At 46.2% G+C, this 15262-nt stretch overlaps 1 protein-coding gene across 4 annotated transcripts in view; it reads right to left on the bottom strand.

Moving 5' to 3' along the window:
• LOC143286078 (uncharacterized) overlaps positions 1 to 15262 on the bottom strand; it is a 58229-nt gene that overhangs the window by 28892 nt on the left and 14075 nt on the right. For 2 of the 4 annotated variants that reach the window (XM_076593668.1, XM_076593658.1), the window contains exons 2-5: positions 6317 to 6376; positions 2624 to 2651; positions 1880 to 2075; positions 537 to 666 (exon numbers count right to left, since the gene is read on the bottom strand). In XM_076593668.1, the coding sequence (XP_076449783.1) occupies positions 537 to 666; positions 1880 to 2075; positions 2624 to 2651; positions 6317 to 6376 (414 nt within the window). Of the gene's footprint in view, positions 1 to 536; positions 667 to 1879; positions 2076 to 2623; positions 2652 to 6316; positions 6377 to 8036; positions 9493 to 12301; positions 12327 to 15262 lie in introns of those variants that run through there. The other 2 variants (XM_076593677.1, XM_076593649.1) reach the window with 2 other exon arrangements.

Here is a 15262-nt window from a genome sequence, read left to right on the forward strand (position 1 = left end):
AGCACCACAAACCTACAAAGAAGACTGCACAGATTGTACACAAACTTCCACAGAAGCCTGTACAAACCTACACAGAGGACTACACACAAACATACACAGAAAGCTGCACGCAAACTTCCACTGGAGTGGAAGGCAGACAACACTCCACAGGTAAAGACATGCACTGTACATCTCACTTAACTACAGAATATCAACGGATGGTAAAGCTCATTAAAATGTTGCACATTGCAATTTGGAAAAGATGAAGCAAATCAAACTATGGTAACACACTTTACATGACATTTAGAGAACACAGCACACAGCGTGTAATAAGCTGTATGAAAACATTGTATAAAATTGTGTCAGTTTAATATTTCCTGCAGAGTTCTTGGACAATCTTGCATGTATGTAGTAACACTCCATGCTTTGACTGTCAACAGGAATCACACAAACAGACAGACAGACTCTCTCTCTCTCTCTCTCACACACACACACACACACACACACACACACACACACACACAAAGACAACCATAACATGAATATGTCATACTAACCGAAGACTTCCAGTTCAGCTGAGGCAGTGTCAGTGCCAGCCGAGTTGTGCACAGTGCCGACGTACATGCCACTGTCGTCTTTGTTGACGCTGCACACCTCCAGGTAATGGTACCCACCTTCCTCGTACATCTGCCAGGTACATGTATGCCATTGTACAGGGTGTAACAATGCATGAGCCCCCTTCTTTCTACATGTGCATGGTATCTACACAATGCTACACCTACACCTGTTATTCAGGGTGTAATACTACATATACCCCCCTGCAAGTACAGGGTATCTATGCAAGAACCACCCTCAATGACCAACTGTATATGTACTGGCCTTTTTCAAAGTCTGCATGGTATACATATAACAGCAGCCTCACTCCAGATTACCTACAAAACAGAGTGTTTACGTCACAACCAGATCAGATGACTGCACTGTCACTGACTATCAATGTGTGGTTCTTCACAACCCAGTCACACTACCAGTAGTTATATGCCACTGGGCTCAAAGTAGGTGACTGAGACTTTGTGGCGTTCCAGGCCTTATCCATTTCACAGATGTATCTTTGATACTGTTCATCAAATTTCATGACCACCATTGCAGGTGTCTATGTCTCTCAGACCTAGTAAGTGTATCATTGTTCATGTCGTCTCTGTCACACTCTTACCATACTGTTACCAATATTTCATATTCTGAATTATGATTATTTTGTTTTGTATTTCTATTTCAGTTGCTTTCACATTTTTGTTGTTATGACATGAGTGTTCATAATTATTACTGTAGAATCTCTTTAACTGTTCATACCCCTTTAAGAGTGGCATCAGTGTTAACATAAATGAGGTTCATTGGTATAGACAGTCTGATTCTGGATACAAACAGAATACATTTCACAACTCAGAATCAAAAGTTTAACTTGCATATATTTTGAGATCCTATTCTCTGTTTCTTTCCATGGTCAACTCTTGACTGATGACAGTAAGCAGTTACATGGTTATTATAACCTCCACTAACCAATATAGAAGACTGCACAGAAGACTACATAAACTCAGGCCAAACATATAAAACTTTTGTCATTGTCATTTGTCAATGTTGTCATTGTCATTTGTCAATGTCATTTCTCTCATCCCCTCCCTGTCTTTTTTTGCTTCTTTTTTTTTTTTTTTTTTTTTTTTATACACTGTTTGTTGTTTGTAAATCCCCCATGGCATAAAAGCCAAATATGCTATTGTCAATAAAAAAAAATGTTCATTTCATTTCGTTTCGTCCCCTCCCTCTTGTCATGGTCAACTGTCAGTGTCATTTTTTCTCTCTGTGTCTCTCCCCATCAGGGGGAAAGAAGAAGCAGAAGGGATCTTACCTTGAACTTCTTACTGGCCTCCAGTGACTTGCCGTTCCTGCTCCAGGATAGCTGTGTGCTGGCTGACCCTTCAAAGGCGACCTTGAACTTGGCATTTTGACCTTCGTCCACAAACTGACGTCTGGGTTTGACCACAAACTCGGGGGCACGTTCTTTCTCTGCTGATGCCCTCTTCACGTCAGGGGATGGGAGACGTCTTTGAGACAAAGCATCATTGATGCAAATTATTTCATTGACTTGCTTTGTCTCAATACCCCCCCTCTCTCTCTAACACACACAAAAATACACACACTCTTACTCTCTATCATCTACTATCACATATATTCATGAACAAAATGTTAAATCAAGGAACTACAAAACACACACACACACACACACACACACACACACACACACACACATGCACATCGTCACTGCAAAAGAAATTTTACAAATTGCACAAAAGATGCTTCCAGTATCGAAAAGATAACAACTGCACTTCCATAAAAAATTATAATAACTATCATTAATAACGATAATTTCCACAAGTAAAATAAAGGTGTCATTGATACTGGTGAGGTGAAAGAGACAAAAAAAAAAAAAAATAGACACCACCCACCATCAACACACACACACACACACACACACACACACACACACACACACACACACACTATGAGAGAAGAAGAAGGGAAGATAGAATTAGCCAACTGACAAGAAAAAAAAACCCATAAAAAACAAACAAACAAAAATTAAGGAGCCTACCTCTTTCCAATGTCGAGTTTGAATTCCACTGCAAAATGAAAAAAAAACACCAACATAATGATCTAATTAATATCAAAATACATTTATGATACATAACAGCAACAATGTTGTGACAACATCAATGTGGCTATGTCATTTCTGGTGAAACCATTATCAGTGTGGTGGCATGTGCCATATGGAGGAAAGAAAAGATACTGCTGAAGTGTTTTCCAAGATAATAAATGTTTACACAGAAATATACATCTTGTTTTCACTTGTCAGCCATAGTTATTCATAATTCTCTCTCCTCCATCCCACTCTTCTTCAACTAAAGGTGTGGTGTGTGCAGTGCAAACAGTAGAAACAAGTGTTTGCATTTGAGTGCACGTGTGTGTGTGTGTGTGTGTGTGTGTTTGATGGTCTATTCATTGTGCATCCAGTGTTGAACGTATTCTGTCACACTATTACACAAGTGCACTTCTTCTGTCTGTATTAAGCATACTGAATCACCCATGCAGGGATTTCTGAGCTTTAGAATTATGCCTATATCCTGTTTACCCTTGTACACGTTTGTTCGTTCTTAAATTACTATCTGTCCACAATTGTGATTCTAGATAAATACATGTGTGTGTGTTTGGGTGGGGGAGTAGGGTGTGTGTGTGGGGGGGGGGGGGGGTGTCATGTCTGAAAGAGATTAGACTAACAATGCATGTAATACATCTCATTTGTGTAAGTCTATCTAGACATGTATGTCACCATGCAAATGGCATGGTGTGACTGTGTATGTGTGTGCATGTGTGTGTAAAGCATGTGTAGATGTGTGCCTGCCACAGCTGTATGTATTGAAATCTGTGGTGTGCACTCGTGCACAAGCATGCATGTTTTAATGTGTGCACTAGGGGTTTAGGAAGTTGGGGGGGGGAGGGCCGGGGGTAATCTGGATCTTTGAAAGCCCAGGAAACAAGCACGCACACATCTAAATGTATGCACAAAGTTGGCATTCAATGATTTGTTGTTGTTTTGTTGTTGCTGTTTTTTGGGGGGCCGGGGGGGGGAGCTGGGGGCTGGGTGGGGGGGATTTATCTGGATATTTCACAAACCAGGACATGCTATCGCCTTGTAGCAAGAAAAAGAAACCCTCCCTCCCTCATCCCCAACCCTCTCACACCATTCCCCACCAGTCTGCTCCAACCACACCGTCATTATTCATTGCACCCTTAACCGCCGCCCCTGTCGCTCACAAATCCACCCGTCCAACCACTACACCGTCTCTATACTACTCAATGTTCCCTTCTCGTCCGCTCTCAATGCACCTTTCCTGCTGAGAGTGGCCGTCCACTCAACACCTTGTTCAAGCTTTCTTTCAACGGGGGAAAAAAAATAAGCGACCTAAATGCGGAGCAGCGCTGAAGTGATAGAAGAGTGTTGATAGGGGGAACCACTTAAACTGCATGGCGCGTGTTGTGGTCATAGTGCACACTTCTTCACCTCCACACCATTCATTCTGTTCAGCTTGTTTCTGCCCGGTGTATGCAGTTAGGAAGATGGGGTAGTGCAAGGGAGGGAGCGAGGGTCGGGGGGTGGGGTGCTAGGTGAGCGTATTGTTGTCAGAAGGCATAAAATCTCGTCCGTTCTTTAGTGATTGCGAAGAGAAATAGTTGTGCAAGGCACTGATGCGCGCGCGTGTGTGTGTGTATGTGTGTGTGTGTGTGCTTTCCTCCTCTGTAATCCCCTGTCCGTATGACTGAATAAATCTCCAAACAAAAGCATCCTACAGTATCCCTGCCAAATGTTTGACAAACATCTCCGTCCTCCCAGGAGCGAGAGGTGAGGGAGGTTGCCACATGTCATGTTCTGACTCCACACGGATGGTGTAGAGGGGCGACGAAGAAAGGTGGGGTGAGTGCGGGGGACATTGAATGTAGCAACACAATGCAGGTCTGTGGGGCAGCCTATCTTTGGGTGTGTAAAAAAATATAAACATAAATAAATAAAACGAATGAAAAAAAAGAGAGAAAATAAATAAAAGTGTGTATGACACACCCTACACAAAGTGTCAGTCATGAAGAGTTTGTTCATTCCATCTTTAAATGTGAACTTCTTATATTGAAATATTTCTTCTTCTTCTCCTAATACTATACCTATGCATAATCACGGCCATTTCTGACAATTAATATTAATCTCTACACAACGGCTGTATGCCCTATCAAAATTTGATTTCAACCTTTTCGCTTTGGAGTTTGATTTAGATGAACTGTTCAGTTCTTTGGTTTCTGGAGGGTTTATGTTGTTCTTTTTAATTCTTGCCTGTCAAGGATCAGACCAAGTTTTTTTTGTTTGTTTGTTTGTTTTTTCATTTGCAGTCTGAAACCGTATACCGCTTTACTGTGCACGCTACCTCCATTTCCATGCACCTGTCAGACATTTTGTTTCCACCTTTTACACAGGTCTGCGTTCAGTCTTACTTTACAAAATTTCACACCAAGCCCTATCTTCGTCAATTTTATGGTGGTTGTCGCAGAGAGAGGAGGGAGGAGGTGGGGGGGGGGGGGAGAGGTTGGAGTGTCTGAGAGAAAATGAGGGAGGAGAACACTAAACGGATAGCATTCATTAAATAAGGGTGTGGGCGAGGGATGGTATGATCTGACTCTAAACTTCGTTCAATCAACTGACAGTGTTCTGAGATGGATGAGAACTCTGTGTGTGTGTTTTTTGTTGTTGTTTTGTGTATGTGTGTGTGCGTGCGTGCGTGCGTGCGTGCGTGCGTGTGTGTGTGTGTGGACGAGTAGAAAAGGCAAGAAACCATCACATATGATCTTGATGACTAGATTGGTGGGGAAAACACAGACCACACTAATGCTACACGGTACTTAAAAAATCACACACACGCACACACAAACCCATCCTATAGCTATTAACCTGTCACGTTAAGGAACACAACGTAGATCCGTGATCTCAGTGTATTCTTACAGTGTTCGTCGACAAAGACCTGACAAAAAAAAAAAAAAAAAAAAAAAAGACTGTCGACAATGATGTTATCTGCACCTTTTGGTGTGCAATGGTTTGTGACGATACGTAACCGCAGAAATACCTACGACGCGTGCTGACATTCTACCCACCTGGTGCATTACCCAACCACCCCAATACTCTAGAAAAATTTCCGGGTACGTAGGGGATTGTTGGTAAACCAGTGAAGAGATCCGGCTTGTTATGACTAATCGATCCATCCATTAACTGTTGTAAACAACAACATAAACACTCTCTTGGCACAGCCTGACAGACAATGAGCAATATTGTCAACGGTCTTTAGACACAGTGTAAACGGTCTTTTGACACAGCGTGAACAACAGTGTAAACAGTCTCTTGACACAACACGAACAACAATGTAAACGATCTCTTGACACGGTAAACAACAGGGTAAACAGTCTCTTGACACGTACTGATACGCATTGAATAACAGTGTTTCCGGGACTACTCACACGTACTGTTCAACTGCCCTGGCACTACAGACAGTGTCTGCTTGGTGATCAAACAAAACAAAATATTCATAGAGCTCACCACACCTGTTCCCCACCCCCAGCACACACACACACACACACACACACACACACACACACACACAGAGAGAGAGAGAGAGAGAGAGAGAGAGAGACAGAGACAGAGACAGAGAGACAGAGACAGAGAGACAGAGAGAGAGAGAGAGATGATACTGACCTTCTTTCAGGCCCAGGTTTCCAGAGCCGTTAGCGTCTGTCCGCTTCCCTCTTCCAGCCCCTGCAACACACACAGCATGCCACAAACTGTGAGTCACTGATACGTACATGTATGTATAACATACAGGAGTAAAGCATGCATAGGTATCATACAGCAAATATGTACAATATACGTGTAAACAAACTATCTGCGTGATGGCACACACATAGTGTGATTTCACACATGATCCTAAATCCACGTATGTCATTCTGGGAAGCAAAGTTTCTGGTCAACCTGTAGACATGCCTACAGTGGTCCGTACGACAGACATCTGGACATCTCGACAATCCGATTTTTTTTCTTCCTGAAGGCTACTGTTTGCTTCAATGTTTTGTGCAAGATTTCTCAGAGTGTGTGTATGGGGGAGGGGCGGAGTACATGCGTGTGTGTGTGTGTGTGTGTGTGTGTGTGTGTGTGTGTGTGTGTGTGTGTGAGACTCAGAGAGAGAGCTTGCGTGTGTGTGCGCGCGCGTATGCACGTGTATGAAAGTGCGTGTGCATGCAAGTGCGTGTCTGCATAATGATCAGTGTGTTAAAGTGCGCGCGCATATATATGTGTATGTTAGTGTGCGTGTGTCTGAGCGTAAGTGCGGCTGTGTGCATGTGTGTTTGCGCCTGTGTTCGAGCGCGTGTCTGGGCGCGTGCAGAGCTTCTTCTGGGAGCCGATGAGCACACAAGACATTCTGCATGATGTTGACACACACCCCCCCATCACCACTGCTTGGCGCGGCTTTCTCTTCTTTTGTTTGACGGCCAAACCAGAGGAGTCGTCATATTTGCACCAGTGGCGTGCGGCCGCCTCCCCCTCCCCAACTTTTTTTTTCCCCATCTACAAGCTCTCTCTCTCTCTCTCTCTCTCTCTCTCTCTCTCTCTCTCTCACACACACACACACACACACACACACACACACACACACACACACACATTTAACTGCTTTAAAAGGACGCAAGACCGGTTTGAATTTTTAAGGAAAAAAAACAACACACACACACCACCGTCTCCAAAACATACACATAAAACAACAAAAATAAACAGTTCATAGCAAATAAACAAATTAAAAAGATAAATAAACGAATAAACCTTTACAGACTACAGTGTTGAGTCATGGCCTGCCTCACGAGTTCATGACGACCCTCTCCCCGTTCCTTCCCCAACCCCTAACCCTTTAACTCGTTTCCTGTGTAAAATGTATGAACTGATGTGTGGTTGACACACACTTTCCTCTCTCTTTCTTCATGTTGCCTGTTTGTGAACTGCTGTGTCACATGTGCCATTGCAACACGCTCTGACCTCTCACATGCCTTTCTACCCAACCCCTCGGCCTAACCACCACCTTTCCACGCGTGACGTATTGCTGCACCCCATCACATACAATACCACCACTCTCTCTGGTCTGTCTGTATTCATCACTTAACTGCACTGAACCATGTCAGAACCTCTCTCTCTCTCTCTCTTTCTCTCTCATTTGTAAACGCATGCACAAAAACCCATTTCAGAAGAATACACCTGAACTGGAATGACCACACTGCACCTCACTCATACTGCTAGTTCAGCATCTAGCTGTGCTCCAAAAGTTAGGCAGTGGAATGAATACAGCTGGATGCACACACACACACACACACAAAAAAACAAAAAAAAAAAAAAAAAACACCGAATTTCCTGCAGCACAAACTAGGCTGACCTTCTTCCGAAGAGCTGAGGCTCCAGCCGTCTGACTGCTCGCTGTAGGGAGGTGACAGACACTTCCACCCCCCATCTGACCCACCATCTCCCTCCTCTTCATCCTTCCTCCCATCCTCGGACACATAAGAGCTTCGGGGCAACACCTTGCCTGACACCAACTGGACCACCACCTGTGATTTGAAGGTCTGAGTTTCCCCCGTCACCCCCTGCCCCGCGCACCACTGGGGGTCTGCCACGCTGGGGGCACGACCTCCACTGTTCTCTGAGGCTTGGTCATCAGGGGGGTCTTCCTTGCTGTCTGCATCCAGGCCACAGTCATCGGACGCCTCGTCACAACTTACGCCCTTCAGGTTCACCTCGAGCACGTGAGACACAGAACGCTGGCAGTCCCCCGAGTTGTCTTCCCATGACACGGGTTCAGGCAGGTGGTGACCGGGCTCCCTCAGCCCCTCCCTGTAACCCATCTCGTTACGGGGGTCAAGGTCACCCCCGTCCTCTGACCTCACCTCACGGGACTTGCTTCTCTCCTCCACCTGCTCAGGATGTGTTGGTGTGGAGGCGGAGAGTGGGGGCACCGTCAGAACCGTGCGGACAGTGTGGTCACCTCTGGCCTGTTGCACGTGTATCACTTGAGACGGGGCCGTGGAGGGCTGGGCAGAGGCCTGTGGTACCGACAGAGTGATGAAGGTGCCTGACTGGAAGGGTTCAGGAGGGTGGTGAGCACCTTGTGCTGATGTCATGACCTCCGCTTCCTCTGTGTTTCTCGGTCCTGGCACATAACCTCCACCACCACCATCTTCACCTCCCCCCTTGCAGTGCGCTGTGTCATTAGACATCGTGTACGTCACAGCCGTCACAGCTGCACAGCCGTCTTGTGCAGCTATCTGCTGTCCTCACAGCACTCGCTCTCGTCCTGCCCGTCACTTGATCTGTCTTTGCCTGGGTCCTCAATTCCTGAGCTCTGAGTGTTATACCTTGCTCCACCTCCCCCTCGCTCTGTCTGTGCTGCACTGTGTGTGTGTGTGTGTGCGCGCGCGTGCAATGCCAGACACCGCGCGCTTTGGCTGAAGGACAAATGAACGAAGATAGATCTATGGCTCCCTTCCAAGTCTGTGCGCAGTCCTCTGCACGGCAAGTCTGTATCCAGCTGACCCCCACGTCTGTGTGTGGCTGTCCAGCAGACACACAGTGTGTGAGTGCTGAAGGTCCACCTGGACCTCAAGGAGGATGTGGTGGTGGACAGCCAGACAGCGAAAATGCCAACACCTGGGCAGCACTACTACACCTCACGTCTCTCCTCTGTCGGTCCTCCCTCCCTCTGGTCAGATCACACTTACGCCTCAATACGTCCGTCTTTTCCACTTGATCATCCCCCATCCAATGTTCCTCCACACAACTGGTACATTCTACATTCAACCTGGGTTTTTTTCCCACAGACCTGCTGCATTCCACCCTCACACAACTGTTACATTCCACCCCACACAAACTGTTTCGGGCCCAGAGCTCCCCGTCAGAGGTGTGCGTGGCTCAGCTAGTAGTGTGAGCGCTGGTCCCTGTTACAAGAACCCGGAGATAGAGAGGAGCTCAGCCTGTGTCGTGGGAACATGCGCACAGTCACTTTTTTTTTTCATTGCCGGTTGAGAGACCCTTAAAAAGGTAGGAGGAAAATAGAGATTTAAAAAAAAAAAGAAGAGGATATTGGGGTGGGACGGGGTGGACGTCAAGAAACAAGATGGCCCCTCCCCAAGCCTCCCCGCCGCCCTTTTTCCCCCGAGGCCAGAACCTCCCTCGCCCCCCCTACCGATACATATTTGGGTCAGACACAACACAAAAGACTCCACATTGACAGCGCTTTCGCGCCGCCTGGCTTTCTAAAGAGCGACTGTCGTGCAAGCTTTCTGACAAAATAACAGGTGTATAGACACCAGAAGTTTGGGCTGTGGTGTATTCTTTGGGGAGAGACCATACAGCAGGTGCGATGAGAAGGGGACTCGTCATACCACTTTCAGATAGTTGGGTCGGATGAGGCCATTATTGTAGTGCCCTTTGTCAGAGTCTGCTGCCTCTTTCCTGTGAACTGGACTGAGTCACTTAGTTCTGAGCAGTTAGTCACGTGCGTCTGTCTCACGCAGTGACGACAGCAACGACAATAACAACAATAACAATAATAACAATAGTGTCATCGTCATCATTAGTAGTAGTGTCATTATTATTTATCATCATAATCATCATAAATTATTACTATCACTATTATCATACAGCAATTATGTTAATAGTGATTAATACTGTTATAATATTCATAATTACTATCATTATTGTTGTTGTCAGTGTTATCGTTGTTGTTGTGATAATGTTGTGGTTGTTCCTGTTGCTTTTACGTCGCTGTGGGATGACAGAAAGGTCTTAATATGCAATAACACTGCAAAAAGGAGTAAACCGAACAACTCAGAGAGAGAGAGAGAGAGAGAGAGAGAGAGAGAGAGAGAGAGAGAGAGAGAGGAGTAACAGAGACAGAGACAGGGGCAAAAGGACGCGGAAAGACAGAAAGAGAAACAGACCCAACAGAAAGATGTATCAGCAGGAAGGGTGGCGACAACCCTCTGTCGCATTCCACCGGTGTATGTCGTGTTTCTGTCTGTCTGACCACAGAACATGGCAGGGTCTCTGGACAGCTAACCCTACCGGGATGGACAGGATGAGGGAGGGAGGAAGGCGGAGGGGGAGCAACTACAGTGAGAGGACCGGGAGGTGGGGTGGGGGGGCGAGCCAGGCAAGAGAACAAGGGACAACTGGTTCAAAGAACTCGCATCTGATGGATCGGTGATGACAGGGAGGCGACGGATCTCTCTCTCTCTCTCTCTCTCTCTCTCACACACACACACACACACACACACACACACACACATATATATATATATATATATATATATATATAGATAGATAGATAGATAGATAGATAGATAGATAGATATTTCCGACTTCCGTTCCACTAATAACCCCTTTTATTGTGAATATCACAGTGGATAGCTGCCCAGATAAACACTCATTACACACGTCGTTAGGAAGCAGCAGCAAAGTCAGCAGTAAACGGTTGAATGATTTATCACACTGTCCTCTTTCAAGTCGTGCTCTGGATCTCTTGGCAGTATCCACACTGTGCAGTGTGTGCCCGTACAAAGGACGCACAGTGGTCCCACCTTCACGCGTACGGTCCAACTCGACATTTCTGTGCCATTTTCATGCTTCCGTTATTGAAATGCAGTCACGAGGCAGGCATACACTGATACGGTGATAGACACAGAGAAAGAGGGCGGCGGGTTTATGTACACTGAACACAAAAGTAGGGACTTAACAGGGAAAGACACCGTGTATCAGATAGATGTAGCAGTTGATAGGGTGCCAAAGATTGTGCTCAAAACACGTGACATGCGGTTCGTAGCCTCCTAGAATACTTCCATAATTCTAAGCTCCCTTGACAAAGCTGAAACAACATAAAAGACAACACTGCTTCTTTTTCGTTTTTCATGGCTTACAATTCCGCCTCCTTAGCACACAGAGAGAGAGAGAGAGAGAGAGGGGGGGAGAGATTAACACAATATAGACCTGTGTAACCAGAAAAGGCTGCTTGAAACTCTATCCACCTGTCATAATCGGGTATGTCATCAGTATCTAGTTACATGTTTCAACCAGTCAACAAAAGGGAAAGATATGGAACGAGATCAGGCATGTGTACCCTATGAAACATGAGACAGGTCATGAGACAGCAGTCGGAGTGACGTCAGGACTTCAACAGTACAAAGCTCACACATCGGTCACTGTGAAATGCACTGTAATTGTCAGCACCAAGTAAATTTTAATCATTACAAACACTGACATTACATACGACCTACACTGTGCCAAGATTCATGCATACATAATCATACTGGTAACGAATACCAAAACGACAACAACAGCAACATGCACAAGAAGAGGAGAGAAACACGAACAATTTCATATTACAGTAAATTTAAAACCACAAGCTTGACTTATTCCCTGGCGACGTGCTCTCCTATGGTTAGATCCTTAATTCTTTACAATAAATGGGTTATTACAAAGAAATACAAACCAATTAAAACCCAAAAGTCATCTGGGGTCTGGATGGTATTCATTCAAATAAAAAATTATGGATTTTTACTTTTATGTTCATTAGTCTTCAATCATATACGTATTCCACTTAAAGTGATATCATGCTAAGAACTTGACAATGAACCACGGTGCACTTACCGCCACTCATGTTGACCACACGAGCGGACTCAGCGTCACTGTGGTGACGTCAGAAAGGCTGCTGTCACCAGGTGTGACAGATATATATGAACTGATTGGTCACACCATGTGGATGTGTCAAGGAACGTCAATACAGCAAACAGACCACCATGACTGTGGATGTGGGAAAGAACGTCAACACAGCACACAGATCACCATGTGGATGTGTGAAGGAAAGTCAACACAGCACACAGACCACCATGTGGATGTGGGAAAGAACGTCAACACAGCACACAGATCACCATGTGGATGTGGAAAAGAACGTCAACACACCGCACAGACCACCATGTGGATGTGGGAAAGAACGTCAGCACAGCACACACACCGCCATGAAAGTGAATGTGGAAAAGAACGTCAACACAGCACACAGATCACCATGTGGATGTGGGACAGAACGTCAACACAGCACACAGACCACCATGATAGTGGATGGGGCACAGTACGTCAGACCAGTGAAGGAACGAGTCCTGAACTCTCTCTGTCCGCTCTACCCCTTGTTGTGTGTGTGACCCTGGCCACGGAGGCTGACCCTCACGTACCGTCCATCTCTCACTTGACTGTTGCTGTTACACCGTCCTTCCTCTGCCCCGCCCCCAACCCCCTCCCCCCTCCCCTACTTCCCCATCCCCCTACCTTCGCCAAGACAAACACACTCTGTACCTCCCTCCACCTTCACCTCTCCAGCCCTCACTGTCCTCTTTTTCTCTGTCCTTATGCCTACACTTTTTCATAGATAACACCTTCACTCCTCCTCCTCTTCCCCCAGCACCCCCCACTTCTTACTCTCTCTCCCAGTTTGACAATTTGTCCTTTGGTTGACGACGACAGTGGAATGTGGGGAGATAGGTCGAGAAAAAGGAATGCAGAACCTGCATGAAGAAGGGAGGTCAGAATATTCAGCTACTGGGATCAAGTTTCTGAAGATGGCTACTGTATATATGAATATATAAAGGGGATAGGGTACTGATAAAGGCATAGAGTAAAGCAGAGAAAAACGCTACAAAAACGGAGTGGTGAGTAATCAAAAGAGAATGAGAGCGTGAGAGAGAGAGAACGGGGCGTAAGGGGTGAGAAGGGAAAATTTAAGACAAAGAAATGCGGAAGCAAAAAGCTGGACAGAAACAAAATGAGAATGCGAAAGCCAGACACGCTGAGAGACAAATTATCTGATCGACACAGCTTTCATGCCACTATCGTATTCTGTAAGACGGTGGACTCTGGTCAGACATGAGCAGATTTCAGACTTCATTCATGTGTCCTGAGGAAAATGTCCTTGCAGTGACGTCAGTGCATGAACTAGTACTAGCACAAAGGTTTGCCCAGACGTGCCCCAACCCTTCTCCCGCCCGGCACAGCACACTTTTAACTTACAAGTGCAGACGCACGCACAAACACGTACTTTAACTCTCCCCTCCCAATTTTTTTTAGCAGTCAGAACTGCATTCCAAAAAACGGTATGTCAACAGGAGCCCAGGATGGAAGCATGATGGTATGCAAACAGAGAGACAGGCAGGCAGAATGGTGACAGACAAGGCAGTGAACATTCAGTTTGCCAGTGGAGGTCATTCACGTGAACACAAATAGAACTTTAAGCCGGTAACTGGTAATGTCTAACATGCGCAGAAGCGAGACAGACAAAAAAAAATTCAGGTTCCCCCTCATATTGCCTTTACAGTGTTGCATGGAGAGATGTCGCGAGGGGATGGGGGTGAGGGAGGCGGGAGGATCATTATTTCTCCCTCTCCTTTGTTCTACTTGACCTGAGGGCGTCATCAATAACGAAGCTCTCGCATGATGCAGCATCTCACCACGTGCCTGCAGGCAGCACAGACAGCGTCCCTTCAGTGGACACATGGACAGTGAAGAAAGAGAAATAACTGTCGTGGATGTCAGTTGTCGTACTGAACCCACAATGAACTCACTGAGAGTCGCGGGCGGATGGACAGACTTGGTCTGATGGTGATTTATTGTCACTGGGGAGTCGTGGCGGGGGTGAAGTGGGATGGGGTGGAGATCATTGAGGCTGAAAGAGTGGGGAGGCTTGGGGAGGGGAAGCCAAACACGCTACCAAAAATTACGGCTGGGGCCACTCCCTGTCACACGTTATTATGAGGTCCAAATTGAACATTGGAATGATTCATAAAGAAGATTAACATTTTTCTTGGGACGCCTTCTCCCCCCGTTCCCTCTATCTCCCACCCCCACCCCCACCCCCGCCCCTCCAGCCACCTCATATCCGTCTCTCCAAGCGCCCCTCCCGCAACCTTCGGTTTGACGCTCATTTGTCAAAGTCGTTTCCCCACTCAGTGTAAATCAATGAAGGGTGGAGATAACATCACACTTCGACAAAGAGCTACAATGAAAACTGCCCCGTGGTCACTCAGCACACGACTCTTCAGGACAGCGCCAGGTCAGTGATGGATGATGCCGGCTGGGCCTGCAGTGAGCCAGTGAGTTAAGGCAGTGAGTCTCTGGGTTGGGTGAAACATCCACTGACGATGTCGCACGTTGGTGACACTCCTGCCCATACCGTGCTCTGCTGGTCTAATGGGACTGCCCCTCTCTCTCCTCCACCTCCCTGGTCTGAGCCATCACTGCCCATCTCTGACTGACTCCTACCTGTGACCAACAGGACCTCAAGAGCAAAGCCATCAATTGGTCGTCCATCTTCGCTCATCCGTCTCTGACGACTGACTGGAGAAATCGTTTGCCCCACCAATGACTCGTCTTCTCTCTAGGGGTCGATGGACAAGAACACCACACACTGCCAAGAGCTCTGTTCCTTGAAAGAATCAGGTCAAAACACAGGCTCCGGCTACCCATGTACAATATCTGTCATTGCAGATGTCAGAAAACTGCGGACCATTACCTGTTCCCACATTCATTAAACAATGACCTTGATTTCGAATACATGTATCTTTG

This window comes from Babylonia areolata, chromosome 1 (genome assembly GCF_041734735.1).
Source record: "Babylonia areolata isolate BAREFJ2019XMU chromosome 1, ASM4173473v1, whole genome shotgun sequence".
NCBI classification, from domain to species: domain Eukaryota; kingdom Metazoa; phylum Mollusca; class Gastropoda; order Neogastropoda; family Buccinidae; genus Babylonia; species Babylonia areolata.